General features: G+C 41.8%; 2 protein-coding genes across 3 annotated transcripts; one reads left to right on the top strand and one right to left on the bottom strand.

Annotated features, from left to right (window-relative positions):
* Nucleotides 1-558: 558 nt before the first annotated feature.
* polq (polymerase (DNA directed), theta) lies at nucleotides 559-15,949 on the top strand. The gene is given in 35 exon segments (XM_063884772.1): nucleotides 559-857; nucleotides 1,017-1,113; nucleotides 1,225-1,679; nucleotides 1,772-2,016; nucleotides 2,610-2,786; nucleotides 2,863-2,993; nucleotides 3,100-3,256; nucleotides 3,330-3,441; nucleotides 3,542-3,743; nucleotides 3,855-3,996; nucleotides 4,102-4,248; nucleotides 4,348-4,560; nucleotides 4,689-4,831; nucleotides 5,005-5,194; nucleotides 5,368-5,510; nucleotides 5,673-5,866; nucleotides 5,971-6,095; nucleotides 6,538-6,781; nucleotides 7,232-7,791; nucleotides 7,794-10,466; nucleotides 10,574-10,714; nucleotides 10,893-11,095; nucleotides 11,561-11,768; nucleotides 11,887-12,080; nucleotides 12,166-12,294; nucleotides 12,398-12,572; nucleotides 12,742-12,865; nucleotides 13,257-13,357; nucleotides 13,449-13,531; nucleotides 13,609-13,710; nucleotides 13,778-13,889; nucleotides 14,017-14,141; nucleotides 14,254-14,389; nucleotides 14,480-14,586; nucleotides 14,918-15,949. Coding segments are annotated over 35 exon segments (8,472 nt in total). The 5' UTR covers nucleotides 559-789; the 3' UTR covers nucleotides 15,032-15,949.
* uba6 (ubiquitin like modifier activating enzyme 6) lies at nucleotides 15,665-26,409 on the bottom strand. 2 transcript variants are annotated; one of them, XM_063884773.1, is made up of 32 exons: nucleotides 26,364-26,409; nucleotides 25,804-25,894; nucleotides 25,229-25,323; nucleotides 25,086-25,114; nucleotides 24,873-24,967; nucleotides 24,592-24,703; nucleotides 24,280-24,360; nucleotides 24,042-24,164; nucleotides 23,757-23,880; nucleotides 23,240-23,343; nucleotides 23,089-23,151; nucleotides 22,648-22,724; nucleotides 22,442-22,508; nucleotides 22,189-22,332; nucleotides 21,898-22,044; nucleotides 21,736-21,816; nucleotides 21,546-21,623; nucleotides 21,133-21,314; nucleotides 20,929-21,034; nucleotides 20,451-20,540; nucleotides 20,278-20,358; nucleotides 20,036-20,164; nucleotides 19,868-19,919; nucleotides 19,708-19,771; nucleotides 19,549-19,618; nucleotides 19,372-19,443; nucleotides 19,166-19,289; nucleotides 18,794-18,987; nucleotides 18,193-18,320; nucleotides 17,898-17,985; nucleotides 17,678-17,772; nucleotides 15,665-17,467 (listed from the first exon to the last, which is right to left on the bottom strand). In XM_063884773.1, exons 2-32 carry the CDS (start codon nucleotides 25,842-25,844, stop codon nucleotides 17,326-17,328), a joined length of 3,078 nt encoding a protein of 1,025 aa, XP_063740843.1. In that variant the 5' UTR covers nucleotides 25,845-25,894; nucleotides 26,364-26,409; the 3' UTR covers nucleotides 15,665-17,325. The 2 variants fall into 2 exon arrangements, with proteins under 2 accessions (XP_063740843.1, XP_063740844.1); XM_063884774.1 differs by lacking the exon at nucleotides 26,364-26,409 and adding an exon at nucleotides 26,002-26,020.
* Between the last annotated feature and the right edge of the window lie 1,035 nt (nucleotides 26,410-27,444).

The following is a 27,444-nucleotide window of genomic DNA, read 5'->3' as shown; positions in this document are numbered from 1 at the left end:
AATGTGCTGACAATTCATAAACTGTTTAGCAATGCAGCTACAACTGAGAATGCATAAATGTTATTTATCAATGCAGTTTAGTTTAGACAATTGATTCACTTTATTTATAAACAAAAGATCTACTGAACACACACTTTAGTTGTATAAGCATTTTATAGTCCATCCATATTTAAATTGTATTTCTTTTTTATTACCTGCCTTATCGCCATATCAGACATGCACAGTTTACTCAGTTAAAGAAATGCAAATATATCCATACATTTTTATTAAAGCCAATCTATTTAACAAATTATTATTTCCATAACGGTAAAGCTTTTGCCCGTTTCTTTTTTTCCCCTTTAAAGGTATAACACAAAATATATAATTCATACAAGTAAGAAGACACCGAATTAAGACAAAGTTTACCACCCTTTCATTTAAACAAATATTTATCCTCAAACATGTATTCGAAGGACCGTGTAATTATCCTTTTGTAGCAGTCTCAGAGCGCATTGGAACCTTTGCCATTCAAACATTTATCCCGTCGGACTATTTTTGTAGAGCACCGGGGAGACTCTCCCGCGGACTTTTTGACTTGACATTTGTTTAGCGTTGCACGACTTGTTTACACTTAGCAACATAAATAATTAATGATTTGGCTTCACTTGTTTTTGATTGACCACTTCCTTACTTATGATACACATTGCTACATATTGTTTATAACATTGTCGTGTCTAGAGTCTACTGATGTCATGTTATTGAACGTCCAACTATTAACTCGTTCGTTAAAAACTGCAGCTCTTCTTCAGTATGAGCAAATCAGATCCTTCGCTGAAAAAGAAAAGCTACATGGGGCAGCACCAAATCAAAAAGAAAAGGTACGTTCAAATCCAGTTTGACTTAAATTAAATAGTGTTGGATTATTAAGAAGCGTTTGAACCAGATCAGACCTGTTGCCTAAAGGCATCTTGCAATCTTTATGAATAAACATCGGTCTTGTGTGTTATGTGCTGAGCATTTTTTAAAATTGAGCACAGTTTCCAGGCTCCTGATGAGCCACCAGACGGAGACACACTGTTGCAGAAAACCCATTACCAATCCAGCAAAACAAACACTAGCAGAGACAGTCACACGGTGAGTGTGACAGCTTGGTAATATTTCTCCTACTTTAATTGTCATCTCCTATTCTTTTAAACATCAACATAAATTACAATATACATGTATTATTATCGTTTTCCAATGTAGGATAGAGGAGCAGGGTTTCCACTTGGGGAATCCACTTTGGCTTTAGATGAAGAGATGCTGCAGGTGTTGGATGCTGTAGACCCCGTGAAGCCTGCTGTTACCGCTGCATGTCCAACAACAGTAAACAGAAATGCACAGGAAGAGGCAGCATCATCAGCTGCATTGGCCCCTTTATGGGCTGACAGAGCACCTAATTCCACAGGTACTATCTTACCCCACAGAGCCCCCAGCACCAAGGAAAGAGTGTGTGAGCGTGGTGTTGAATCTAATAGACCAGGATGGAGAGCTGACTGCAAAAATCTTGCACAGCGGCTTCTGTTCAGCGAGGACTCTGAGGAAGCGGAGCATAGACAGAGGGGCCCAGACAATACCAAGCCACCCCCAGCTTCTGCCTGCATCAATGGGCTTTCCGGTCAAGAAATAAAAAACAGTCGGCAAGTAGGCAGCTCCACAAAGTGAGTTTTAACTTCCATTTTGTCTTTAGTTTCAATTATCCAGCTCTTTCCTTTTCTGTTGACAAATGATTGTCTTACTTTGTGTGTTTCAGTAGGCAGACACTCACTCACAGAAGAAAAAACTCTCCTGGTAGCAACGACAAAAATGGGTCGAATATGAATGCTGATCCACCACCGGATGTCTCCAGGGACTACATCTTGTTCAGCCCCTCCCACCTCGCAGCTGCCATGAAGAAAGCCAAACTCCAGCAGTCATTACAGGATCACTCTGCATCTGTGCTCACCATCCCCAGTGGCTTAGACCTCACTACTTTGAGTGACACTTTACCTCCGCCAGGTGGTGTGCACTCCTAAAACCATTTTTTAGGGTTCATATTTGTTTCTGTTTCTCTGTGTTGTTGATTTTGGCTGGATTAAACTATTAAGCTGACTGCCAATCGCTGTGTTTGGCACACAGTTTCTATATAAGGGACGGGGACCACCTCTTGGGGCGTTGAAATAACATTTTGTCATTGGTTCAATATTCAATGTTGGAATTAGCTAAATGAGCAGAACACTTAAATAGTTCCTAAAGGTATAGTTGATACAAAAAGGACAATAATTAATATAGCACAGTGTGTCAAGACAAAAAGAGCCAGGACATAGCGGCTACTAGTGCACTTGAGGGGCCGTCAACTTCACCTGCCAAAAACTCAAAAAATGGACATGTAAAGAATTAACTTACTGCTACTTTTAAACACTAACAGTCAGAACTCAATACCCCATTCACAACCAAAGACATCTCCGCAGTCTCAACCTTCACTCTGAAATAAGATGTATCTTTCCCATATAAAATCCAATTTGCTCTCCTAAAAACACAATGTGTCACAGTACTAAAGACGTCTGATTAAATACTACATGTAAAGGACGTTTTTTTAACTTCTTCTGTAGGCATTGCTTTGTGTGCTCCCGCGGGACAAGCTGAGAAGCTGCTTTTATGCAGTTGGGGCTTACCAAAACCTGTCCTGGAGCGCTACCAGAAACACGGAGTGACTCGCATGTTCGAATGGCAGGCTCAGTGCCTCACTGTTGGACAGGTGCTGCAGGGAGGAAACCTGGTATACTCTGGTAAGAAACGGAACCTCTCTCTACAAAGTGATTCCCGTTGCCAGTCATTTTCAGCTCTATATTTCTTCTTTTTCAGCCCCCACCAGCGCTGGAAAAACTCTGGTCGCAGAGCTGCTGATGTTGAAGCGTGTATTAGAGACTAAAAGGAAAGCTCTCTTCATTCTTCCATTTGTGTCTGTGGCCAAAGAGAAGATGCACTACCTTCAGGTGACGAAGAGATGGAAAGAAAACTACATGCATGTTATTAAGGGAATTGTGTTGTCCAAATGTGTATTTATCTCCATCGAACAGACTTTTATCTGTGTCCCCATAGAGTGTTTTTGAAGAGGCAGGAGTTCGTGTGGAGGGATATATGGGCAGCACCTCGCCTGCTGGAGGGTTCGCAAAACTGGATGTGGCTGTTTGCACCATAGAAAAAGCCAATTCCCTCATTAACAGACTCATTGAAGAGGACAATATGGGTCTACTAGGTAACAGACCAGTAATAACTATGGGTTTTCTTAAGAGTATGCATTTGAAACGTGTGTTTTTCTATACTATAAGGTATGGTTGTGGTGGATGAGTTGCATATGGTCGGAGATTCTGGACGAGGATACCTACTGGAACTGCTCTTAACCAAAATCCGCTACATTTCACAGAAGCAGAACACCACTGGGTTTTTAAACTTTATTTTGTCTACATTTGTCTTGTTTAACAGCTCCAATGTTTAAAAATGAAAGTTCCTCTGCTTTCAACCTGTACCTCTCTGTCTGCAGATCTCTTTTTGAGGGTGTACAGATCATAGGTATGAGCGCCACCTTGCCAAACCTCTCGCTCCTTGCCAGCTGGTTGGGTGCACAGCTTTACCAGACCGACTACAGACCCGTGCCCCTACTGGAGCATTTCAAGGTGGGCTGCAACATCTATGACAAGAGCCTCTCTGTGGTCCGGCAGTTTACTCCTTTACTCCACGTTAAGGTAACTGAGAGTGTAGTTCAGATATCATCCAATGTGAGTGTTATCATGAATGATGCCTACTTTTCTGACCAGTAATATAATCATGCACTGTGTGTAATGTGATTCATAAAGGGCGATGATGACCACATAGTGAGCTTGTGCTATGAGACTGTGAGAGAGGGCCGCTCTGTGTTGCTGTTCTGTCCCTCGAAGAACTGGTGTGAGAAATTGGCGGACAGCATCGCCAGAGCATTCTACAACATCAGAAATGCTGGTACAAAATAATAAAATACATTTTGAAATTTCTATATTTTAAATTGAGGTCAAGTTCTAAATATTGTTTGTGTATAAAATCTTGCTTCTGGTCTCATCCTTTCAGATTGTCAGGGCGAAGCAGAGCCTCAGGCAGTGCGTCTGGATCGTGATGGATTAGTGGATGTTGTAGCCCAGCTAAGAAGAACTCCGGCTGGTTTAGACCCCATCCTCCATCAAACTGTGCCATGGGGGGTGGCCTTCCACCACGCTGGTAAAACCACTCACACAACTTCTTACTAACCACAACAAACTTCAAAATGAATGGTTCTATTTTCTGAATATATAACTAATTAAAAGTGTGTCTCTTTAGGTTTGACTTTCGATGAGCGCGATGTGTTGGAGGGTGCTTTTCGACAGTGCACGGTCAGAGTCCTGGCTGCCACCTCTACCCTCTCGTCAGGGGTTAATCTCCCAGCTCGCAGGGTCATCATTCGAACCCCTACCTTCAATGGACACTTGTTGGACCCGCTCACGTACAAACAGATGGCCGGACGAGCAGGGAGAAAAGGAGTAGACACTATAGGTAAAGAAGAACAAAGGGACAGAGAGAAACAAAATGAGACAACAACATTCAGTCATAATATTGATATATAAGTGAATTAAAACAGAACTCTTTTTTGGCCTCACATCATTTTATTCTTCTTATTTTAGGCGAGAGTGTGCTGGTGTGTAAGGAGGTAGAGCGTCAGAAAGGAATAAGTCTCCTTACGGGTACTCTTCAGCCAATCAGCAGCTGCCTGGTGAGAAGAGAGGGAGAGGGCGTCACCACCAGCATGCTGAGAGCCATCCTGGAGGTATGGCTGACATCTAAATGGACTTGGCATCCTATGAAATTATTTATAGGTTGTAATTAGATCAGAACAAATACTTCTTAAATAAAACGTGTCTCATCCTATGGAGACCGTTAATATACAGTCAATTTAGTTAACCTCTATAAATGTAAAAATTGAACCAACCAAACTTGCAGATCATTGTCGGAGGTGTCGCCAGCACGCCACAGGATGTGAGGTCATATGCTTTGTGCTCACTTCTGGCTGCCAGCATAAAATGTGGTGGCAAAAAAGAATCAAATGAAGAGACTAACAAAGGCGCTATTGAGGCCTCTGTTGACTGGCTGATGGAGAACGAATTCATCAGTATCCAGAAGGACGGACAAGGTACTTGATATCTGAACATACAATGAAAGTAGACTTTTAGCAACAAATTGAAATTAAGGTGTCCTTCATTCTTCAGATTGGAATATGTGTACAAAGTGTAACACCAGAGTAAAAGCTTAACCACTTTTCAAATGAATATACTATGCCTCTCCTGATGTCTTTGCCATACCTAGAGGAGCGGTACTGTCCGACCCAACTAGGTGCTGCCACCCTCTCCTCCTCCCTCTCCCCTCCTGAGGCTCTGGGAATATTTGCAGATCTCCAGCGGGCTATGAAGGGCTTCGTACTGGAAAATGACTTGCACATTCTGTATCTGGTACACATGCACAGATATTGTTTTTGTCAACCTTATTCTCTACCTATCATCCCTAAACCCTCTGGCATATATTCCTTATAGTAACTTAATCTTAAACCAACCCAAAAAAATCCCCTTCTCAAATGCACAGTATTTCAAGTTCTATGTCCTAATTCCCCTCAGATCACCCCATTGTATGCAGAGTGGACTACCATAGATTGGTACCAGTTCTTATGTCTGTGGGAATTACTCCCGTCATCGATGAAGAGAGTAGCAGAGCTGGTGGGCATCCAGGAAGGCTTCCTCGCAAGATCTGTCACAGGCAAACTTGTCGCCAAGACAGAGAAGCAGCGTAGACAGATGGCCATACATAAACGGTAATGCACTTGTGTAAAATAATAAACACATTTTATATCATGGTATAGGCAAAAGTCCCATGGTTTTCTGTATTTGAACTAAAACGTTATTGAACTCTTTGCAGGTTTTTCACCACCATTGTGCTACAGGAGCTGGTGAATGAGGTGCCTTTGGGAACAGTGGCTTCCAAATACAACTGCAATCGTGGGCAGTTACAGTCTCTCCAGCAGTCTGCTTCTACATATGCAGGTACATGCTCAAGAGTAATGCTGAGCATCTCCAACAGCGGACATGTAGCATATGCCGACTCTGAATTATACACACAACTTTACATTAAAAAGGGAGGGCATTAACTTGATGCAAGAAGCAGGAGCACTTTAAACTGACGGATATATACAGCATAGACTTAATTCCATTAGCTGGTCTTTCAGCACCTATATTCTTCCTTCAGAGCCACGTAAAGTGCCCATGATTCTTGCATCAAGTTACTGTGAGAGGGTTTAGGAGATCCTAGTGTATTACAGAGTCAGATGTTGCGTTTTTGAATGTGGCTTGGGAAAACTTTGTTTGGGTGTGAGTCAATTATTGTCAATGATCAATGCAAACTCAAAGAAAATCTGAACCACAAAGCTACATTAGTATTTCAATGACTCATACACTGAAACACTCCACCTCATTGCCATCCCTTCAGGTATGGTTACAATTTTCTGCAAGCGTCTGGGCTGGCACAACATGGAGCTGCTGTTGTCCCAGTTCCAGACCAGGCTTAGCTTTGGAGTCCAGAGGGAGCTGGTCGACCTTGTCAGGGTTTCTCTCCTGAATGCCACAAGAGCCAGAGCACTGTACGCACAAGGCCTCTGTACTGTTGCTGAACTAGCCAGGGCTACTGTAGCTGATGTTGAGAAAGCTTTGAGGAATGCTATCCCATTTAAGAGGTAGGTGTGTGTTTGTTTGCATGTGTTTTCCATTAACATTTACATGCATATTATTTAAAAACTGAACATTATCACACGGAATAACTAAAACCTACTCCATGTTCCACATTTAAATGTGTTTATCAAATGGAAAGTTACAAATGCTGGTATTTCTTTGATCTTTTTTTAATGAACTCACTTTTTCATCTCTGTTGAATAGTAAAGACATTAAGTCAGGCAAGTATTTCGATATGTTTGTGTTGTACAGGCTTTACTCTTGACAACACTACTTTAAAAATACACCTTTATTTTGAAAAGGTCAAGGCGATTGAAGCAGGCACATCACTCCTCTTAAGCCCTAAGCTTGCATAAAGTATGTGCAACAGTAGCATAAGCAAACAGCTTTAATCTGTCTGAAACATGACCCCATATGAAAAGCCATTTTTTTCACGGTCTGTCTTTGTTCCTAAGCTCTAAGCGTGCAGTGGATGAGAGTGAGGTGGAGGCAGCAGAGAGACGGAGCCTCCGCTGCGTCTGGGTCACCGGTAGTCGGGCCCTGACGGAACAAGAGGCCGCCATTGAGATTGTGTCCGAAGCGAGGCTCCTCCTTCAGGAAGACCTGGCCCACTTAGGAGTTCAGTGGGACCCGACAACACTTCCTCCTGGGGCTCCTGCCGAATACAGCCCTGATGACTCGGACACCTCAACTGCATCAAATTTGAGCTCACATGAAGCACAGATTGACAAAAAAAAAAATCCCCAGCAAGGAAAGAAGATTGAGAAAAGTAAAAGTAGAGATATTGAAAGAAATGTAGAGGAGAATGAGGAGAAAAACAAACGTGAGAATGGGATGTCTGAAAGGAAAATGGAGGAAGATAAAGAAACAGCCAACGGAGAGCAGGGGTCAAAGCTCCAAGACAGGGTAGTAGGCCTAAACAAAAAACCAGAGGAGCACAGACAATTAAACAGGACAGAGCCCGAAACCAAGACGATTAATGGAGTGCAAGTGGAAAGAAGTGAAGGTACAAAAGATGAGAGACAAATGAAAACATATTAACAGCAAATGAATCGGAAGGTCAAGAGGAGAGAGAAAGGCAAGAGCACACAAGGCCAAAGCAAGGCGGGGGAGAGCAAAACAAATCAGAGCCAAAAGAAGGAGAGAGGAGTAAAGAGATTGTCTCAATCATACCAGAGACTCGTCAGGCAAACCGTCCTGTTCCTGAAAGGAGCCTGACACAGGAATTAGCTGACATCGTATCCAGCCCCCTGCCTCTACCAATGCCACGTCCTCAGCCCACTCCCTCCCCAATGCCTCCCCCTCGGTTTAGAGCTCCAGTATCCCGAGTAGAAGAACAACACATCGTACCTGTAAGGACATCAGAGAGAGATGGTGCCACAGGCCTTGCTGCCTCACCTGTGCACCCATGTAGACTGAAGCACTCGAGAGCCTTAAGCAAAGTCCTCAACTCTATACAAACGGAAAAAAACCTACAAAATAACATAGCACCTGTAGAGATATCACACTCAATACCCTCAGCGCCTGCAGGCCAGGCGACCACAGCAGTTAGTACTCTTGACCCCTTGGAGAAAACCCCTCCTGGTGTTTTTTCCCCTTCAGATGCAGATATGTTAGACAATCCCCTTATTCTCTCTCCTGCGTCTGTTCCCTTATTCTCTCCTGAGGCCAAGCGAAGAAGGATGTACAGAGGAGAGGTAGATACATTTTCATCTCCTGAGCTGTACGCAGGAGACACAAGAGCTGAAGAGGGAGATGTTAAAAGAGGAGAGGAGAGTTTCGGTGACAGCTTTGAATTGGATACTCAGACAGAAAGAATGATTGTTCAACCGGCATGCCAACAGAGAGATGAGAATGACAGAGGTATGAGTCAAACAGTAGAAACAGAGAAGATAGAGGGTGTGGTAAATGCAGCTGTAAAAATGGATCAGGACAAAAATGAGGGAAATCTTGAAGCCGCTGAAGATACATATCCCAGATTCAATGTTTCCATCACAGATAGTCAAATGGAGCTCATCCTTAACTCCAGCAACCAGGTGAGTATCTATAGTCAGCTGTTATTTTCTCATTATAAACACACGTTCAAGTGGCTTAAAAAAATGTAAATATTGTTTTTACAGAATTCCCCTGGTCCAGGTGGAGATAATGAAGTTATGAAGGCTTCCTCTGAGAGTGTTAACAGGAGCAGTAGCTTTCTGTTTGACAGCCTGTACGACAGCTCTCTGCTGGCTGGTCTCGACGAATCAGACGAAGAGGAGCCTGTGGGCCAGGAGATCATAGACCCTCTTCCTTCGATCCAGGAGCGAAGACGCAGTGAGCTTCTCGCAAATCAGCAGGCTGAAAATCAGGAAGCGGTCCAATGGGGCGAGTCATCCTTCAACCTGTCAGAGTGGGGCGACTCGCTGCTGGTGGGCGAACGCTTTCTGGAGAGGCAGAGCTTGCTCAAACACACAGAGAGAGCTCAAGGGGCCACTCGTCAAAAAGCTCAGCAACCCAATGCAGACAATGTTCAGCTGTCAGAATCCCAACCCAAACTCAGTCAGATACAGCCGCAACCCTCTACTACAACTACCACAAATCAAAATGAGCATGACAAGGAAAACGGCAGTAATAATCAAGGCCATAAACACACAAATCAACAGCATAGTTATGCACAGGATGACAATAAACCAGGCAAGAGACAGGAAACGGTGAATGAAAAGGGTGATAATGGTATGCATGGAAAGACACAAGTAAAGAGAGTTGAAAGGAATACTGTATTGTTGGATAATGCAGTTTTAAAACACCCAGAAGTCCAAAATGCACCTGAAAGCTCTTTTTACTGCAGCCCTGGTTTGCAAGACATCTTTGACCGCTGGCCTAGTATGTCTGACCAGCCCTGGCAAAACACTACAGCAGGCCACCTGGCCACCCATACAATCAAACATGGTGCAAACACAGCAGAAGTTCTACAGCCCCCTCAAACCTCGATACAGGTGGAGAGAAAAGTAGTCGCGCACGTTGTTGTTGCTGAGAGTGATTCTTGGGAGGAACAACCATCAAGACGTGACAGTGAAAATGTAACAGAGAGACCAGACTCTGCCGGTGATCTTATTCCGCCAACTCAGGAAACTCCACCTGTCACACCGAGAGTAAAACTGACGACCTCATCTGTGCAGTCACCTCTCATCGCTCAGCCACTCAAACAGTCGACTCCCTCAATTCGGCTGTCACGAAAACAATTGATCACAAAATGTCCTACATCTGGTCCAGGACACAGTAAAAATCTATCAGTAGCTGACACTAAACAGCCTAATTCTACATCAGATCGCAGCCAGGAACACCAGAGGGGAAAGAGAACAAACACTGTTACACGCTCAAGGTCAAAAACAAAACTCTTGGTACACAGTGACCAGAACCTCAGCCCTCCCGGAGGTCATGCTTCCTCACCCCCCCGGTTGAAGCTCCCCTCTGATGCTGAATCCCCTGTGACTGATGATGGTTTCACACTTCAGCTGTCCCAGGACACATTTCTCGGTTCTAGCAACTCAGGGGCCTTCTCCATTGTAGACGTTGCAAGTGACAGGCGCCTCTTCAACGCGTTCATCAATGAGTGGAAAACAAAGGAGCGGTACTCTCTGGCTTTGGCCTATGAAAAGAGGGAGCTGAGTAAGCAAACTGAGGAGGAAATAGGAGGGAAACACAAGAGAGGTAACTAATAATATATATTATATATCTAATCTCCCTTGCATTTGTGACATTATAAGCAAAGCCCATGCAGAATGCAGTGCTCATCCATGTTTGTGTTGTCTGTGCAGCATCAGCAGCTAACCAGAAGCTCCACAGGGATGATGGGTTTCCAGTAAAAGACAGTGATGGACTGGTGTTGATAGGACTGTCTGTCTGCTGGGGGGCAAGAGATGCCTACTACATGTCTCTGCAGCAAGAGCAGAGCAAAGGTATTAGACACACACATACATACAACGTATTTTCTTAGATTATGTATGTTTGCACCACCAGACACTAAAGCAAATTCCTTGTATGTTTAAACGTACCTGGCAATAAACTTGATTCTGATGCATGCAATGCGCAGGTTCACGCCAGAAATGTTTCTTCAGCCTGTATTTTACCCCTCAGGTTTGAGCGCCAGTCTGGCCCCCCCTCCACTGGATGATGATTTGCCAGTAAGTGAAAGGCTACAGCAGGTGAAGGCCTGTCTGAGCAGGCCGCCTACAGCTCCAACAGGAGGTGTGGTCGTCACGTTTGACATCATCCAGGTGTACAAGATGCTCGTCATGAGTTGTGGCATCAGCTTGGAGGGCAACTATGAAGATCCCAAGGTGAGGGAAATCATGCTAAATGTGATTTCATTTAATACCTCTCACTGACATTCTTGTACATTTCTGACTTTTTTGACTCTTTTGATGAGTATTTAAAGTGTCACTGTACCAATGTTCACTGGGATAATCTCATTTCTTTCTATAAAAAAAGGTTTGCCATCAGAATTAATTGAATGGTGTTAAAAAAATTAAGAGACTACTCCTGATTTTTCTCAAATCTTTATCTCTACATGTATAGCAGCCATTCCAGTGTCTGTTGAATTACAACACAGGTAAATGTAGTCAGTAGTTATAAAAAAGATTTTAATTCAAAGGCATACCCATAAATAATAAAACCAGAGGAACTGATAATGCTGCAGTGGTCTCTTAATTTGTTCAATAGCTGTACATAATCCACACTTTTCTGTTATGAAATGTGTTTCGGACACTTTTTCAAAGTGACACTGTTTTGATCGTCTGCCACAGGTTGCCTGCTGGCTGTTGGACCCTGGCAGTGAGGAGAGGACTCTACCCAACATGGTGACGGTCTACTGTCCTGAAGAGTTACCTCTGCTGGATGGACTTGGACACCCGCATGCACACTGTCCTCGTGTTAGGGCAGCAACCAAGAGCGTGCTCGTACACGCAGTCATGAACCATCTGACTGACGGGCTAGAGAAAGACGGCATGCTTGGTATGAAGAGTAAACACTCTAACTGGACATTCATAAATTGATATTAAAGAGTATAGATATAAGTGTATAAGATATAAGTGATTTAACCTTTTCTAATGTTTTTAAATGCGCTTGACAGACTTATTCAGAAGCATTGAGATGCCCTCGCAGGTGTCTTTGGCTCTGTTAGAATTGAATGGAGTGGGCTTCAGTGTTGAAGAGTGTGAAAGACAGAAGCATGTGATGCAGGCCAAACTCTCAGCGCTGGAGTCCCAGGCTTACAACCTGGCCGGACACAGCTTCTCCCTCACCAGCATCGACGACATAGCACAGGTCTGAAGATTGTCCCAGCATAATACAGCAGAGTAAAACTTCCCATATCCAAACGTATGTGTCCTCACAAGCATGTGTACTCTAGGTGTTGTTTTTAGAGCTACACCTGCCTCCAAACGGTGATGTAGGTGGAACCAAAGGTAAGAAGACTCTTGGCTACACCAGACGAGGCTGCGGCAGAGTACGACTTGGAAAGCAGTTCAGCACCACCAAGGTGACACCGATAACTTATTACACTGTCTCTGCTGTGTGAACATAAGGTTATATTTGTGAAATAACGTGCCACGTTGTTTGAACCGAATTGTAATTGTTGGTAGGATGTTCTGGAGAAGCTTCGCCCTCTGCACCCGTTGCCTGGTGTGATCCTGGAGTGGAGGCGGATCACTAACGCCCTGACCAAAGTGGTGTTCCCCCTGCAGCGGGAGAAGCAGTACCACACCACACTGGCCATGGACAGAATATATCCCATCGCCCAGACACACACAGCCACAGGTAATACACACACACACACACACACACACACACACACACACAAATACATTACATGCACCTGTGTGTGGACACACCTTAATGTCTTTGGTAATTTAATACTCTTGTTGGATACAGTTTTTATTTGAAGTACATCTACAGTGTGCAGTGACCAAGTTCCTTCTGTTTTCAGGTAGAGTGAGCTTTACTGAGCCCAACATACAGAATGTCCCCAAAGACTTTGAGATTTTCATGCCCACGGTGGTGGGGGAGAGCCCACCTTCACAAGACGGCCGCCACTTAAACACCAAAACAGGGTAAGTGAACATCAATAAATCGATATTCAGTTTATATCTGATGTGTGCTGATCCGCCTGGATTTGAGTCATCTAAACACCTTTATTTGTTTTTATAATTCCACAATCTTCCACTGGTGTCTTATGGAAATGTCTGCAAAAAACTAGGACTTATAATACAGCTATAACACTGCAACGCAAGTCTCCCTTTGCTATGTTTGTTTGAGATAGGGTTTAATAGTTAAATAAAATATTTACCAATTAATAAAGCCAGACTTAAGGTATTTAAAGTAAAAACATTATGTATGTGGTTAGGAATTGTTTGAAATTCCACGAGTAATCACCAAAGTTGACGAGGGAAACATTAAGGTAAATACTTTTGTCCGACTAACGCCCATACTGTTTTGATACAGAAAGAAAAGACGCTCTGCGGTGGTCTCAGCTGCAGCTGGCCGTGCAGAACAAGGCCTGGCCTTCTCTGTCAGCATGAGGCATGCCTTCGTACCCTTTTCAGGTTAGTATAATAAAGTTGCTTTGTGTCACCTTTCTGCATCTTTGTCTCAGAGTGTTCTACCAGCTGTGTCTCTCTGTGTACTGTGGTGTAGGTGGGATGATATTGGCAGCTGATTATTCTCAGCTGGAGTTGAGAGTGTTGGCTCACCTCTCTAAGGATCAACGCCTACTGCAAGTCTGTAAAACGCAAGGAAAAATCATATAACAAACATCAATAAACACTTAAAATAAATTAACCGTGTGCATTGCCAGGTGCTGAATGGAGGAGCAGACGTGTTTCGCTGCATCGCTGCTGAGTGGAAAAGCATTGACCCCGAGTCTGTGAACGACAACCTCCGACAACAGGCAAAACAGGTACAGCTAGGCGGAGAGAGATGGTCACATGAGCCCGCATGCATTCTAACTGGTGTTTTCTTTGCAGATTTGCTATGGCATTATCTATGGGATGGGAGCTAAGTCTTTGGGGGAGCAAATGGGAGTGGAGGAGAATGACGCGGCCTGCTACATAGAGAGTTTTAAGGCTCGATACAAAGGTATATACTGCTGCTGAGTTTTCCTTATTAGAAAATTGTTGTGCATTTTATTATTTTTGAGGGTATAATCATTAGAACAACAGAAGAACAGGGAACATAAATTAATTATCCATGTTTTATGTTTCAGGGATCAATGCTTTTCTGAGGGAAACTGTGAAGAACTGTATTAAAAACGGCTATGTTCAGACTCTGATGGGCCGCAGGAGGTACCTACCTGCGATCACTGACGCCAATACGCACTCCAGAGGGCATGTAAGCATGTTCTTCTTCAGAACTTGACGTACTTTCTTTATTAGCTGGGCAATGTTGATGAATGTGAAAGTGGGAATATTTAATTTACTACATAACATCCCTGTCTCTTCAGGCAGAGCGTCAGGCAGTAAACACAACGGTGCAGGGTTCAGCAGCAGACATTGTGAAACTTGCCACCGTGAACATCCAGAAACAACTACGAAAAACATATCCCGCAGCTCCCCTCTCTCACCAGCACACACACTCAGGTGACTCTCATTATGTATACACCATAATAGACAACAATAGATCTTACGAAGTCTGCAGCCTAACCATGTTATATGATGTCTGTTATACAGCCAGCAATAATCACAGGTGGCGAACGTCTCAACTCAGAGGAGCATACTTTGTATTGCAGCTGCATGATGAGCTCATTTATGAAACCACAGAGGAAGACCTCATACAGGTATGAACAGTAATATTTGGATTGTCAAATCATCAGTAGTATGTGTTACGTATTTTATATTAGTTTAACATGTTGTTAGTTACAGTTGTATGCATGCACTGATAAGTCTCATTTCACAAAAGAAAATACAGAGCCGTAATATGATCCCTTGGAATTGAAATAATCAATTTACAGTGAAAACTAAAGTATGTTTGCAGTAAATTATTGACCTGTGATGGGAGATAACAATTTGTGAGTTTTGAATAATGTAGACTATATTTTTCCGTCGAATTCTAGGAGAGAGAAACTGGAAAAGCCCATAAATGTACATCATTCTTTGTATTTCTGTCAGGTTGCTCATATAGTGAAGAGGGAGATGGAGTCAGCGGTAAAACTGTACGTAAAGATGAAGGCCAAAGTCAAGGTGGGACCCAGCTGGGGCAACTTGCAGGACCTAGATATATAATGAATATGTGTTGCCAACAAAAAATACATTTTGTTTAAGGTTCTATAATATATGTCTATCCTTTGTACAAAGATCTGTATTTTTAATCGCTAAGTTAAAAATGAAATGCAAGATAACATGCATATGAGCTCTAAATGAACTATTGAATGTATTTATATTCTTCCACCAGTGTACAGTTACCAATTATATTTCGAGTATGGAATTGTATTTACTGACATCCCAACACTTGACATGAGATGTTATGCAAGATGATATTCTATTTAATGCAATACATGAAATCTTGGTGCTGCAACAGTTATTTTCATGAACGAGTAATGTGCCAATTGTTTTTTTTTGGTGAATTGTTCACTTTATGAAATGTCAATTTTTAACAAAGGAACAGAACTTCTTCCCAGAGCTGTTTAGCTGAAGTGTATGAATGTATTATTATATTCAACAAATAGCCTGTATCTAATATACATTCCATATTCTGTGTGAAGCTGGAACTAAAGTCAGTTTTGCCTTATTTTCACTACTTCAAAACAGATGATTGAAACACTTCAAATAAAAATAAGTAGTTGAAGATTTATTTTCTGCGAAAAAGTAATTGTTTCATATCTACTGTTACATATTAACAAAAAGACACACAGCAGCTTTAGTCTTGTGGACGTCCTGAAATCGCATATTTTATTGGACCATTGGTTGAGTTGTCTGTCACAGGAACATACATCATTGTCACATGTTGACATTGTTCTGTTTACACTTATGACATTCACTGCACATGAAATGTTGTCGATATGATATGACATTTCCTGTGTAATGTGAAATTCTGAACCTCTGGTTATGGGGAGAAAAATAAACGTGGCCAAAGAATCTTTTTGTGTCTTGGAACTTCCTTCCAGAGCGCCTGAAGGTCCTCAAGACCAAATATTGTTTCAATTAACATTTCCATTCAAAGCTACATTGTATTGCCAAAGCAGGATCGCCATTCTATTACCTAAATAATAGAAGTACGATTCACTTTTTATACCCCTTTATTGACATTGTTGATGCACAATTTACCAGTGAATCATGACTCCACGGAGCTCATCAACACAGGCTCAGTTTGACACAAAAGTGACAGCAATTAGTAACAAGTAAATAAATACATGTCATGGACAGACATCCACAAACAAATGCAGTTATGCATACAATTTTAACAGCACAGATTTGAACAGACGTGTGTTTCTTTGCCAAAAAAAGGTGTTCTAAAACAGTAGGTGTGTAATCTTGGATGGTTGAACAGATGTTTCATGTCAGTCAAAAATAATGTATTTCTGTGTGTGACAGCCATTGAACTCATACTTTTAATCTAATGAAGAACATACTGTTTAACCAAATTGCCAATGTTTCAATATGCCAATGCAGTTGTTACCTAAGTATTTATCATGATAGGTTAGACTAGCAGCTACAGTGAGTGGGTGGTTTTACATTAAAGTAAAGCTCAACACACATCTGGTGCATTATTTGATGCACATCAACTGATTGAGGAGCGATTCAATAAAACTGCTGCTTTTCTGAATAGTTGGCACTTGTCAATAGCAGTGACACATCCTCTGATAAAGCATGGTAAGATGCCACCTGTGTGTTGCTCTGTAATGCCCATCCCCTGTGATATACGTGTGTTTTAATGAGGCAGTCAAGGTGATCATAGAGAGAACAACCATCTGCAGACACAATGATAATCAGTCTCTTTGGTGGCTTTACTGTTCTCTGACCTTTTGCACCTGGTAATTGGACATCAATTATGAATTTCTAGCCAATGAAAGGACTGAGGAAGAAGAACTGATGCCTACCAACTACAAAGTCACTGCCCCTACAGTCCAATCAACACCAGCTTTAGGGACTTTCAGACTTAAAACCGAAATGAGACAAATGGGGAGTATGCAGGTTTCTGTAAACATAGTTTTTAGTCAGACTCACTGCGACAAACAGAAAAATGTCATTAATCAATTAAGGCATCCACACAGGCAGAGCTGTGCATTTCACCAGAGTAGAAAACAGAACAGAGAAAATATGTACACAGGTACAGTTAAGTGCTACTCAAGCAGCCTTGTGTGGGCTAGATCTGGGGCAAGAAAATCTGGCTCCAGGACTGGCACTTTCTTCCTCCATTACGTACAGGGGGCTGGTGTTGGGCCAGGAGCTTTGCCCTTGTCAGAGAACATCATGAGGGAAAGCTCTTGGCCATGGCCCAGGTTATTAGGGTACAAGAATTTACATGAAATAAGGGAAGTAAGGACACAAGAGGTTTGAAGACGGCATCCAGGAAGGTGTCAGGGTGTCTGTCCATTGCGGCTGAAGAAGTACCTGACAGGAGGGCCAGGGAGGTCGTCGTCTCCGTCCGCCTCTGGAGCAAATGACACGGTGAGGTCAACGTAGCGACGGTCCACTGATGGCTTGATCAACTTCTGCATCCTGAACAGAGGGAAAGGCAGGGTTAAGCGTGTTGATGGGTTTGTCAAGGAAACCTGCATCGATACAGATACACAAGCAAAATTCCACAAAGTGGTGCAGTTGTCAAGTCATACATGACAGAAATCCTAAGTGTCCAACAGACAGACTTGCTTTGGAAGAGGATTAGTAAAAGGACCGGACTATCAATAAAAAAATGGGGGATACACTTACGTAAGTTTGAGTCTCTTTGAGTGTCCAGGCATCACAGGCACATAGAGCATCTTCACACCATGGACGACCATAGTGGGCTCAATTCCATACTTTTCCTGAAACAAAACAACAAAATCCTTGAACACAGCGCAGCAATGAGAAAATACCATTATGTGGTCACTGCATCTGAATTACTAATAATCAACGAATAGGATTAGTTGACAAGTAAATGGTGTCTCACCCTGACTGCATTCATGAACTCAGAGAGAGTGAAGTCCTCATGACCGAAGATAGTCCAACAGTCCCAAATGGAGAAGTAAATGTTGTCCCTGGGAAAGACAGCATACAGCTCTCATTACACTATGACACTATTATTGTGAAATTTGGCACAATATAGCTGCGATTTTATTCAATGATAGTTGTGTGGTGTAATATACGTTTTCAGTGAATGGTCAAAACACACGTCCCATCATGCTAGGAATAAAAAGTTGAAGGTGAATCAATTTGACTCAGTTTGAGAGACACTGTGCGTTTACCTGATGAGTGCCTGTTTCAGAGGGGCAGGCTCAGTGAGCACCATTACAGGGATAGCCAGGTTAAAGAAACAGTTTTTGAAGGACTCAAATTCATAGCCTCCAACCACCTTGATCAACTCAAGCGCCACCTGAATACATCAACATAATAAAGCAAATATATTGATATTGAACAATGGATTTCTCTTCGACAATTAAACAACACTTATCAGCATCTATTTACGGTGACTCTACCGCTGATCCACGGCCCGGTTAAAGTGGCAACACGCTACACAAGGTAGTCAGGACGGGAAAAACGTATTTCAGTCTATTGTATTGGCATTTTCCATTTTCCAGTAACAACTACCAAAGATTTTGCCCACACTTGTGAACAAGAACCCGCTGGTACTTTAACTCCTCCCCTGCTTTATGGGTTAGGGTTAGCCATCTGGCCCTAACATCTATTATACATCTTATATATATCCATATGTACCTTATATCCTACAGTATTGTGTCACGTTTTTTTGTTTTATTATTTCACAAATAACCGTTTTTAATATAGGCGTTTTAAAACAATGGCACCCAGTTAAACCATCAATATGGCAACATTTAAAACGTTTCTCACCAGTCCAGCCACAGCAGCTGTTGCTGTGGCGATAGCGGGGATGATCTTGCCAGCGATGCGTTTGGTCTTGAGTCTGTCCGCCGGCTCGATGGAGTACATCCTGGCTCTTAGGGCAGAGGCTGATGTGACAAAGTCCACATGGCCGTTGCGGTCATCGTCCTTTTCAAACTGCAGCGGACTCACCTGTAGCCTCTCTGGAAGCACACACATCATCAGCTGTTAGAGGTGGTGTTACAGGGACTGTAATATAGGCATGTCCACTTACTAGAACTGGAAAATAGAGAGCCTGTTCCCTAACTATTCACACTGAACACCAATCCAACATACACATTAAAATCTCATCATGATATTATTATTTCTTTAATTGTGAACCTGCTGTGACGTTGTCCGTAGCAATGGCCTGCTCCAGCTGTGCGATGGCCTCCCTCTCCTCCTCACTGCTTAGAGGCATCTTCATTGAGTCAGGCTTCTTCGCCGTCTCATCTGTCTCTATACTCTGGAAGAACCACAATCACTAGATTAGGGTATTTTATGCTCGGACAGAATTAAAAAAAAAACATATTAATGGAGAAACGTACTTTCTCTGAAGGCCTGTACTCGGGAATCTTGACTTCTGAGAGAATCCTGGTCACCGCCTCTTCAGAGAGATCCTGAAAGAAAAAGAATAAAAAGTTTAGTCAGTACGTGTGTGTGTGTGTGTGTGTGTGTGTGTGTGTGTGTGTGTGAGAGTAAATGTGTGAGTGTATACGACCTACCGCTTCTGAGTAAGGGATGTTATAAATCCCTGCGAAGAGCCGGGCAGTGCTGACAATGAAGGTGAAGTGCCTAATGGGGAAGGAGGAGGATTTGGAAAGCTCAGATATGAAACATCCACTACAAGAAAGGCTTAACCTGTAACATTAGAGCATACTCACAAAGAGTCTTTCAAGTCAAAATCAAAAGGTGCTGGAGGTCTTTTTGGGGACTGCCAAAACAGACCTAAGATTAAAAAAAAACGGGGATCATTTATACTGTTTTCATGCAAATAACATGTTGGTAAATTAAATATTATACAATGGCTTGAGAGAAACTTACTTCCATCTTTTAACCTTGTGTCCAACGGGAAGGAGTGCAACAGCTGTAGGGCCTACATAAAAACAAAATCAGTAAGATGTAATCACATGCTGATCCTATTGTGCAGTTTACCGATATATACACAAAGTCAATCAAATGTATCTGTATTTTAAGGAAGAGACTCGTTACCTTTCTCTTGAAATACTTTTCGAACTTCAGACGGGCATTAACAATGCACTGGTCCCACTGGCTAGGCCGTTTGCTCAGCAGTTTAACGACCTGGAAGGCCCCCTCCAGACTTTCTCCCATCTGCATCTTCTAAAGAAATAAACACACAATATTTTCAAAGCAAACATTACATTGCTGGCCAAGATCAACACTAATGTTTCTTATGGTAAGTCAGAGCAACACTTATGGCATAAAAGTCTTACCTGAAGCACCACTTCAGCCGAGGAGTGGGTCTGCCAAAATGAGTTGTACATGGAGGGCTTGTGGACAAACAAGTTCTCAAACTAAACAAAAACAAGGGAGACATTTTCTGTAATTAGGACAGCACAGTTTCAAAAATGATAATCATTACTTGTTGGGTTTTAAGCGGACTGACCTTGTCTCTGGCCCACTGAATGGTGTGCTCTATGACAGAAGGGAAAGACTTGAGAGTGCAGAATGGGATCTCCTCTTCTGGGGGGTCCCTCTGGGGAGCAAAGGAAAACATTTAAGGAACATTGTAAAGACTTCATCTGCATTTATAGGTTTCATTTTTAAAGCGTTAACACCTAGCATCCACACCGCTCTGATATTTTTAAACCTCTGAAACACAGACCTTTGAAAATGTTGCTGACCTTTTTTGTTGAACAACCCCAGGATTACGCTTTAGCCTGGCAGGGCCCCAACCAACACTTTTGAATAATTAAACACTTATCAGTGTATGTTAATGGTCTTGTAATATGTGTTTTAGGTTTTAGCTAAAACGCTTGTGTGCACAGACATTTGCGTCTATGAATCATGTCTGATATTGGAGTGAGTCAAAACACAAATATTAGTAGGTAATGCAACACATACACACTCCCATACACACTCACATGGCTGTTGTAGGACTCTGTCAAATTTGGCACAATGATTTCAGTGTGTCCTTTAGTTCCCATGGTGCCAGAGTCTAGGAGAGGTCTCTGATTGGATAAACAGCGGCTGAAAAAGCAATGTATGCAGAAATCCAATATTAGTTGCTAGCCAAACAACTGAATATTTGTTAGCATTGATGATGTCACTCAAATATCTGCACCTACCTGTCTACATATCTCCGAGCCTCCACGTTGTCCAGCGCGGTGACCACTACGTTCAGGCGGGAGTAGAAGATGTCATTGTAGACGCTCTCAGTAGCAGGACACACCTTGTTGAGGTGAGCATCCACCTGCAGGTCTGGGTTGATCTCTTGAGTGGCTTCTGCTGCCGTGGTACTCTTCGGTTTCTGAGACAGGGGATGACATAAGAAAGGCGAGATTGTTTCTATTTGGTGCATGTGGTAAATTCGGATTGAGTGTCTCCTTCACTCTGACTGTAATTCCATAACTTTAGTATAATCGTATTCCTGTCTGATTCAATAATTACCCATTTTTCTACATAATACAGCTGCATAGAAGTAGAGAAGCAATTTCACATATTGCAAAGGTGAGGTAAAGGTGAGTAAATATTGAATTACCTGTATATGATGTGGTCTGAAGAGAAATTGCCGATTGAGGTTGGACTTTTCTATAAGGTCTGGGTCTGTGATGCACACCTGAGAATTGACAGATATGGAGTTCAAAGCCTGGCTTAATACATGAAGTTAAAATATTACAATTCATAAAAAATACATTCACACAGAGTAGAGGAAACGCAGAAACACCCACCTCCCCCGAGCTGTTGGCCAATCCCACCCCAAGCAGGGCGAAGTTTTTCAGCATTTCACAGCCAATGGCACCACAGCCCACCTGAAGGAGACGACAGTGTAGTGTTCATTAGAACACAAGTCAATATAAAAAGAGATATTGCATGCACTGCAGAATCCTCACCATGAAGACCCTGAGCTTGTGCAGCTCTAGACACATTGATTCACCGATGCAAGCTCGTAATCCATCATAACGATCGCCCTTTGGTAAAAACTCCTCAGCAGAAACAGACTGAAGTGGCCTGACAACTTCGATGGCATCAAGATAAAACTTAAGAGAGAAACAGAAAGACATGACATTCACACACCCTTTCAAATGAATGGTTTCATATGCTGTGTTGTAAGGGGTATATTGAGCTATTGAATTTATTAGCCCTGTTTCACTTCTGTAAAGGGGGCCTACAGTTTAACCTACCCATTGCTGCAGGGGTGCAAACTTTCCTGTGATGGCCTTAAGAACTTCTTGGCTGGCTAGACCTCCCACAGCTGCAGCTAACGGAGGAAGAGTTCCCCTCGCTGTTCTCGACAGAAAGCGTACCAACTCGCTATTAATAGAAGCCTGGAACCAAACAGGAAGAGAGAGCATGCATTCGGTTTTCACAGAGGAGATATGAGCATCTCTGCAGGTTCAAGAAAATCAAAGCATGACGAAAGAGACAAGCACTCACTTTGTTATCGAGAGTTTCATTCACTTCCTCAGTTAGCTTCAGTAAAACCTCAGCATCCTGTAAGCACCTGATGGCATGAAAGAAAACCTGCTCACACAACCGGTCACAATTCAACAACTTTACACACAACATCCCAAGGGACAGTACAGAAAGTAAAGCAGCAGATACAAAGTCCACAATGAAAAGCAGAGAAATATTTTGTTTACCCAGTGTTGGGAAGTCTACTGTACTGCTCCTGAAAGATGTCCAGAGCATACATGGCAGCATGGATCTGTAGTGGGGCCTGATGGGTAGATTTAAAAAGACAAGGACTGTGAGAAAACCGCTTTACTAAACGAAAAATAAATAAAAAGGTTTGTAATAGCTGTAAAAATCACATAACAAGGTAAAAATGTGGATATCTGGCATCACAGAAACATTACCAGAAACGGACAGAACAAAAGAATAACACAACTTAAGTGACACAAACTGGAAAAATATTGCTTCCATTAGTCTGCTCCTTGGTTGGAGGTTATGGTGGCTGTATTATTCTGAAAGCTCATTGGTTAGAGGCTATAATCAAATCCAAACTAAGCCTGCTCTGTAGCTGATGTTGCACAGTTAATGAGGATCTTGCTGTGTGGTGAGAACCAGCTTCAAGCGCTCACCTCTGGTTTACTGAAGTCTGGAGTCATGACCTGAGGATCAAGCAACTGCTTCTCCATTGTCTCCTGAAACACCAGAGTGGACACATTAAGGGACATACAGACAAAAGGTGTTGATTTAGAATTGTATTTATATTTTTGTTGTAAAACTTACAAATCTGTATGTCTTGGGGGTTTTCACCAGAACAAAGAAACCCCCATGTGCATATGGTTGCAGCTGGGATGTGTCCCCTATTGAAAAACTGTGAGGGGAAAGGACTAACACCACACACACATTCAAACAACACACACACACACACACACACACACACACACACACACACACACACACACACACACACACACACACACACACACACACACACACACACACACACACACACACACACACACACACACACACACACACACAAAGTGAAAAATAAGCAAAAGACAGAAATAGTTGGGTTAATGTACTATTTTGTAACTTCTAACAACAATGATTAAACAGAATCTACACTTATTCAAGAGTGATAGAGTACACTATGAAGAGCAGCACATTTGTTTTCACCTTGTCGATTATAAATATAAACCCAAACCATATTCTGAATATGTTGATCTGTGGTTATAATCATCTTACAGTTAAAACATCAAATATACTGAACTTTATATTGTCATTGTAGAATTAATACCTGAAACCGGCCTCGCGATGCCGTTGAGCTCCACCATGCCGTGGACCTCTCTGAACACAACACTCTGGCCTGTCTGTATCCCGTGGGGTTGGTTGTCCATGCAGGTTACCACCCCAGGATTGTCCTGAAGGGTCCAAAATAAAATGAGATCAAATTTTATTTTGAGCAGACAGTCATTTTGGGCTCATAGTTCAAAATATCTATTATCGTCCTCGAACGAAGGATGGAACTCATTATCACATTCCATACAAAAAGAGTGTAATAGAACGAAGATGGATAGAGTACCTTTGTGACACTTTGGATGAAAATCTCCTTGGGCTCCTCTCCTGTGGGATCTGACACCTCAAACTCATCTCCAAAATCACAAAACACCCGCACACAGATGCCGTATGCATCACAGCTGATGAACTGGAAACAATACATGCAAACGGTCGGGTTAATATTTGAGTGTGTGTGTTCCCCATGTGCAGGACATGGTTTAGCGAACGCTCTATGGATAACCACTATGTGGCTATAGACTTACTCTGATAGGGGGTCTATGTGAGTGGCAAAACTCATTGACTCTCTTCTGTAGGCTCAATCTGGCTTCGGTGAGAATAACACACTGAAAGAGGAGGCAGAGCAGAAAACGGTTTTAATCAGGTTATCTGCAGTCTAAAAAATAAATGACAATGAAACATTCTTAGGTAGTTCAGTCAACCGACACAAACAAAACTGCCTGCTTTTTCTTAATTTGATATCTGACAAAGCAAGAAGTATATTTGGACATTTTGGACCTTTTTTAAAAGAACAGAAAAAGACTACAATATAAAGACTTTAAACACAAATATCTTACCTGATACTTCCCAAGGAAGCTAAGATCTGTGTTGTCGTCCAAAGCAGAGGAACATGTGTCGACATGGACATAAGGGTTCAACTCCGCCACCCGAGGGCACACTGCTTCCACTCTGTGGTAGAAAAGTAAAGAGGGTACATATAAATGTGAAAAAAAAAGTCAGATAAATAGAAGAGTTGGAATATGGATGAGGGACCTAGGAAAAGTATGTATAAGCTATTTGAGATTGTGAGCAAATTGAGAGGTTAAGATTAAGAGTCCAACGTCGTGCTGTGTTGTACCTTCTCCTCTGGCTCAACACATCCTCTTTGTGGATAAAGAAGTTGGAGCCCAGATCCAATGTCTCACACTGCTTTGTGTCATGAAGGGTGACAGCCTGTGCACAGAATAAAGAAAAAGATAATGCCACAAGAAAAAAAGATTTCTCAAGACACTGAATGTTGAAAAAAAAAATATAGTATTGTTAGTGTTGTAGTATTGGAAAACCATAATACCTTCACACCAGCCAGGACAATATTCTTAGCTGTAAAACGAAAAGTGAAATTGCTAAGTGTCAAACCACAATTGGCGATGTAGGTAATATGAATACTTGGGCATTGAATATCTTTCTGCTGCAATACTTTGACATTAAGCATACCTATTTCAATTCCCAGTCCACCCATTCCACTGAGAAAGACGGAGGACTGGGCCATCTGGTGCATAGCACTGTCTCCTAGCACATAGCGCTGGCGGCTGGACAGAGAGAAAGGAAGGAAGAGGAAGTGAGGACAAGTGATAAGAGAGACCAAGAGGTGGATTGAAGAGCAATTCAAAATAGCACTTTTATCTCTTGATTAATTTTAAAATGCTGTTTAGAAACATTGTTTATTGCCAATCATTGAATTGATTGATTGCATTGTTTTATATGAAACCTGTGTTGGGATGTTGCAAACATTTTAAATGCATGATATAATGTATTCCTAATACAATGTAAATAGTAATAGAAGTGTAAATAGTATTATTATCATCAAGTGTTAGTAATTTCTTTCCCATTGGACATACATGAGAGAGAGCAGTATATTATCTATCGTTTAGGGAACCTGACCTTGGCTAAAAAAAAATAAAAAACAGAAAACCTCTGGCATAAAGCAAAGTGTTGCTATTCTCTGTGTTGAAACATCTGTATCTGAAATCTAAGGGGTTTACTAAGGGAGAGAATGCAAATAGACTTACCTGTAAAGAGAGTCGTCAATCTCCATCGAGTCTGCAGCCATACTGGGAGGGGAAGAGGGGGGAATTCAACTGTCTGAGATAACAACTCCACCTTGTAAAAATATAAAGCACAAACCGTGATATCAAAACGTTTTGGTGGTTACCGTTTTTAATCTAAAACCAACGCCCTGTTGTGGGTTAGCTAAATCGCTACATTACCCTCAATGCGGCTAACTGTCACCAATTTGGTTGACCTGACAACTGTCAAAAGGTAAAGTGTCTATCCTGATCCAAGGAAGTGAGGTATGCTAATAATCAAAGCTCACAACAGTTAGCTTCCGTAATAATAACGCTGGCTGATGTGTGAAGCTGCTGTGTAGCGGTGTTAGCAGCTACAGCTAGCTAGGTGCCGGTGGCGAAGACACTTATCTTAAACACATTAAAAGTGATGACACATACGTTAGGCTACGAATAACTCCACAGGGTAGACAGACATTTTAAGTGTTACTATTCTAGAAATCAATATTGAAAATGCATTTTGAATATTGTCACAAATTAGACAAATTATTAGACGTAGCTACCTGTCAGTATGCGCGACAAGCTAGGGCGAATGAATGGTTGTGACTGGTTAAAAAACTTGTGTGGTTCCGGGTTACCGTTATCACATGACTAGGGTCATCCAATAGGTTCACAGCATTATTCAGGAATACTTTTGTTATTGACATATCCCCTATTTGCAAAGGTAAGCACCCCAAAAAACACCTAAATCTCAATCTAAAATCATTTTCTATACTAATATTTTACAAATATACCATTAGTCAAATATGAAATATGGATTGTTGCACTTCAGTACATAAATCAGCAAAACAACACTGGATTTTCATAATAATGTGACACTTTATTTTGAAGTTCCATTCTTCAGTGTCTACATTTTTGGCCCATTCTTTTCTTCTTTTAACGATAGTTCTTACTTTACTTTAACATCAGTACAAATGTGTGTTTACGTTTGTATGTCACTACATATCACTTCACTGCAATTCAAAATACATCAGCAGGAAACCTACTTTCACATTTTCAATCATTAGTTTCACGCAAATTTCAATCATAAATCTGTCCTTTTCTTTTTTATGATGAAACAAACAAATACTTCTCAGCTTATTTGGACAATATTATACTGTATATTATACATACAACTCTTGGTCAGCAATCAAACCATTATTTCTTGTTTTTTTTAAAGGTATTAATTCATTAATGTATTTATCTATTTGAATGGAAGTCAGCTCCAGTTGAAAAGTAAAGACAAAATGCCAAAGCTATCTCAGCTCGAGAGACAGAACTAAAAATAAATAGCAGCGTTTGGTCCTCTACTGTTCAAAGAATCAAAGGTCGGTAGCAGAGTGAACCATTTACATCCTACTGACTCCCATTCTGGGGGATGATTTAAAGAAACAAGTCTATGCTATTTAATATACTGTGTTTGTAAATGTGCATGTTGTGTCTGTTAAATGTGTGTGTTTGGGTTGGAAGTAAGAGGGACATTTTTATTTTTAAATCTGTGTTTTAAATTATGTTAAGCCTGAAGTGAAATTACCTATTTCCACTTAAACCAGAATCAGTTGAAAGATCTGACTCGATTATTTTGTGTTTAGTTTGTGACAGACA

The sequence above is a fragment of the Eleginops maclovinus genome, chromosome 5, assembly GCF_036324505.1.
Source record: "Eleginops maclovinus isolate JMC-PN-2008 ecotype Puerto Natales chromosome 5, JC_Emac_rtc_rv5, whole genome shotgun sequence".
NCBI classification, from domain to species: Eukaryota; Metazoa; Chordata; class Actinopteri; order Perciformes; family Eleginopidae; genus Eleginops; species Eleginops maclovinus.
Note: the sequence above shows the minus strand (reverse complement) of the source record. Positions and strands in the feature narration are given on the sequence as shown.

Bases quoted from the DNA above. Each gene is read 5' to 3' on its own strand.
- uba6 (XM_063884773.1), bottom strand. From the start codon at position 25,844: ATGGCTGCAGACTCGATGGAGATTGACGACTCTCTTTACAG. The intron at 24,704-24,872 runs GTACAACACAGC...TTTCTACCACAG, and splicing joins GTGTTGAGCCAGAGGAGAAG to AGTGGAAGCAGTGTGCCCTC. The intron at 19,444-19,548 runs GTAGGTCGTATA...TTTTTCTTTCAG, and splicing joins ACATCCCTTACTCAGAAGCG to GATCTCTCTGAAGAGGCGGT.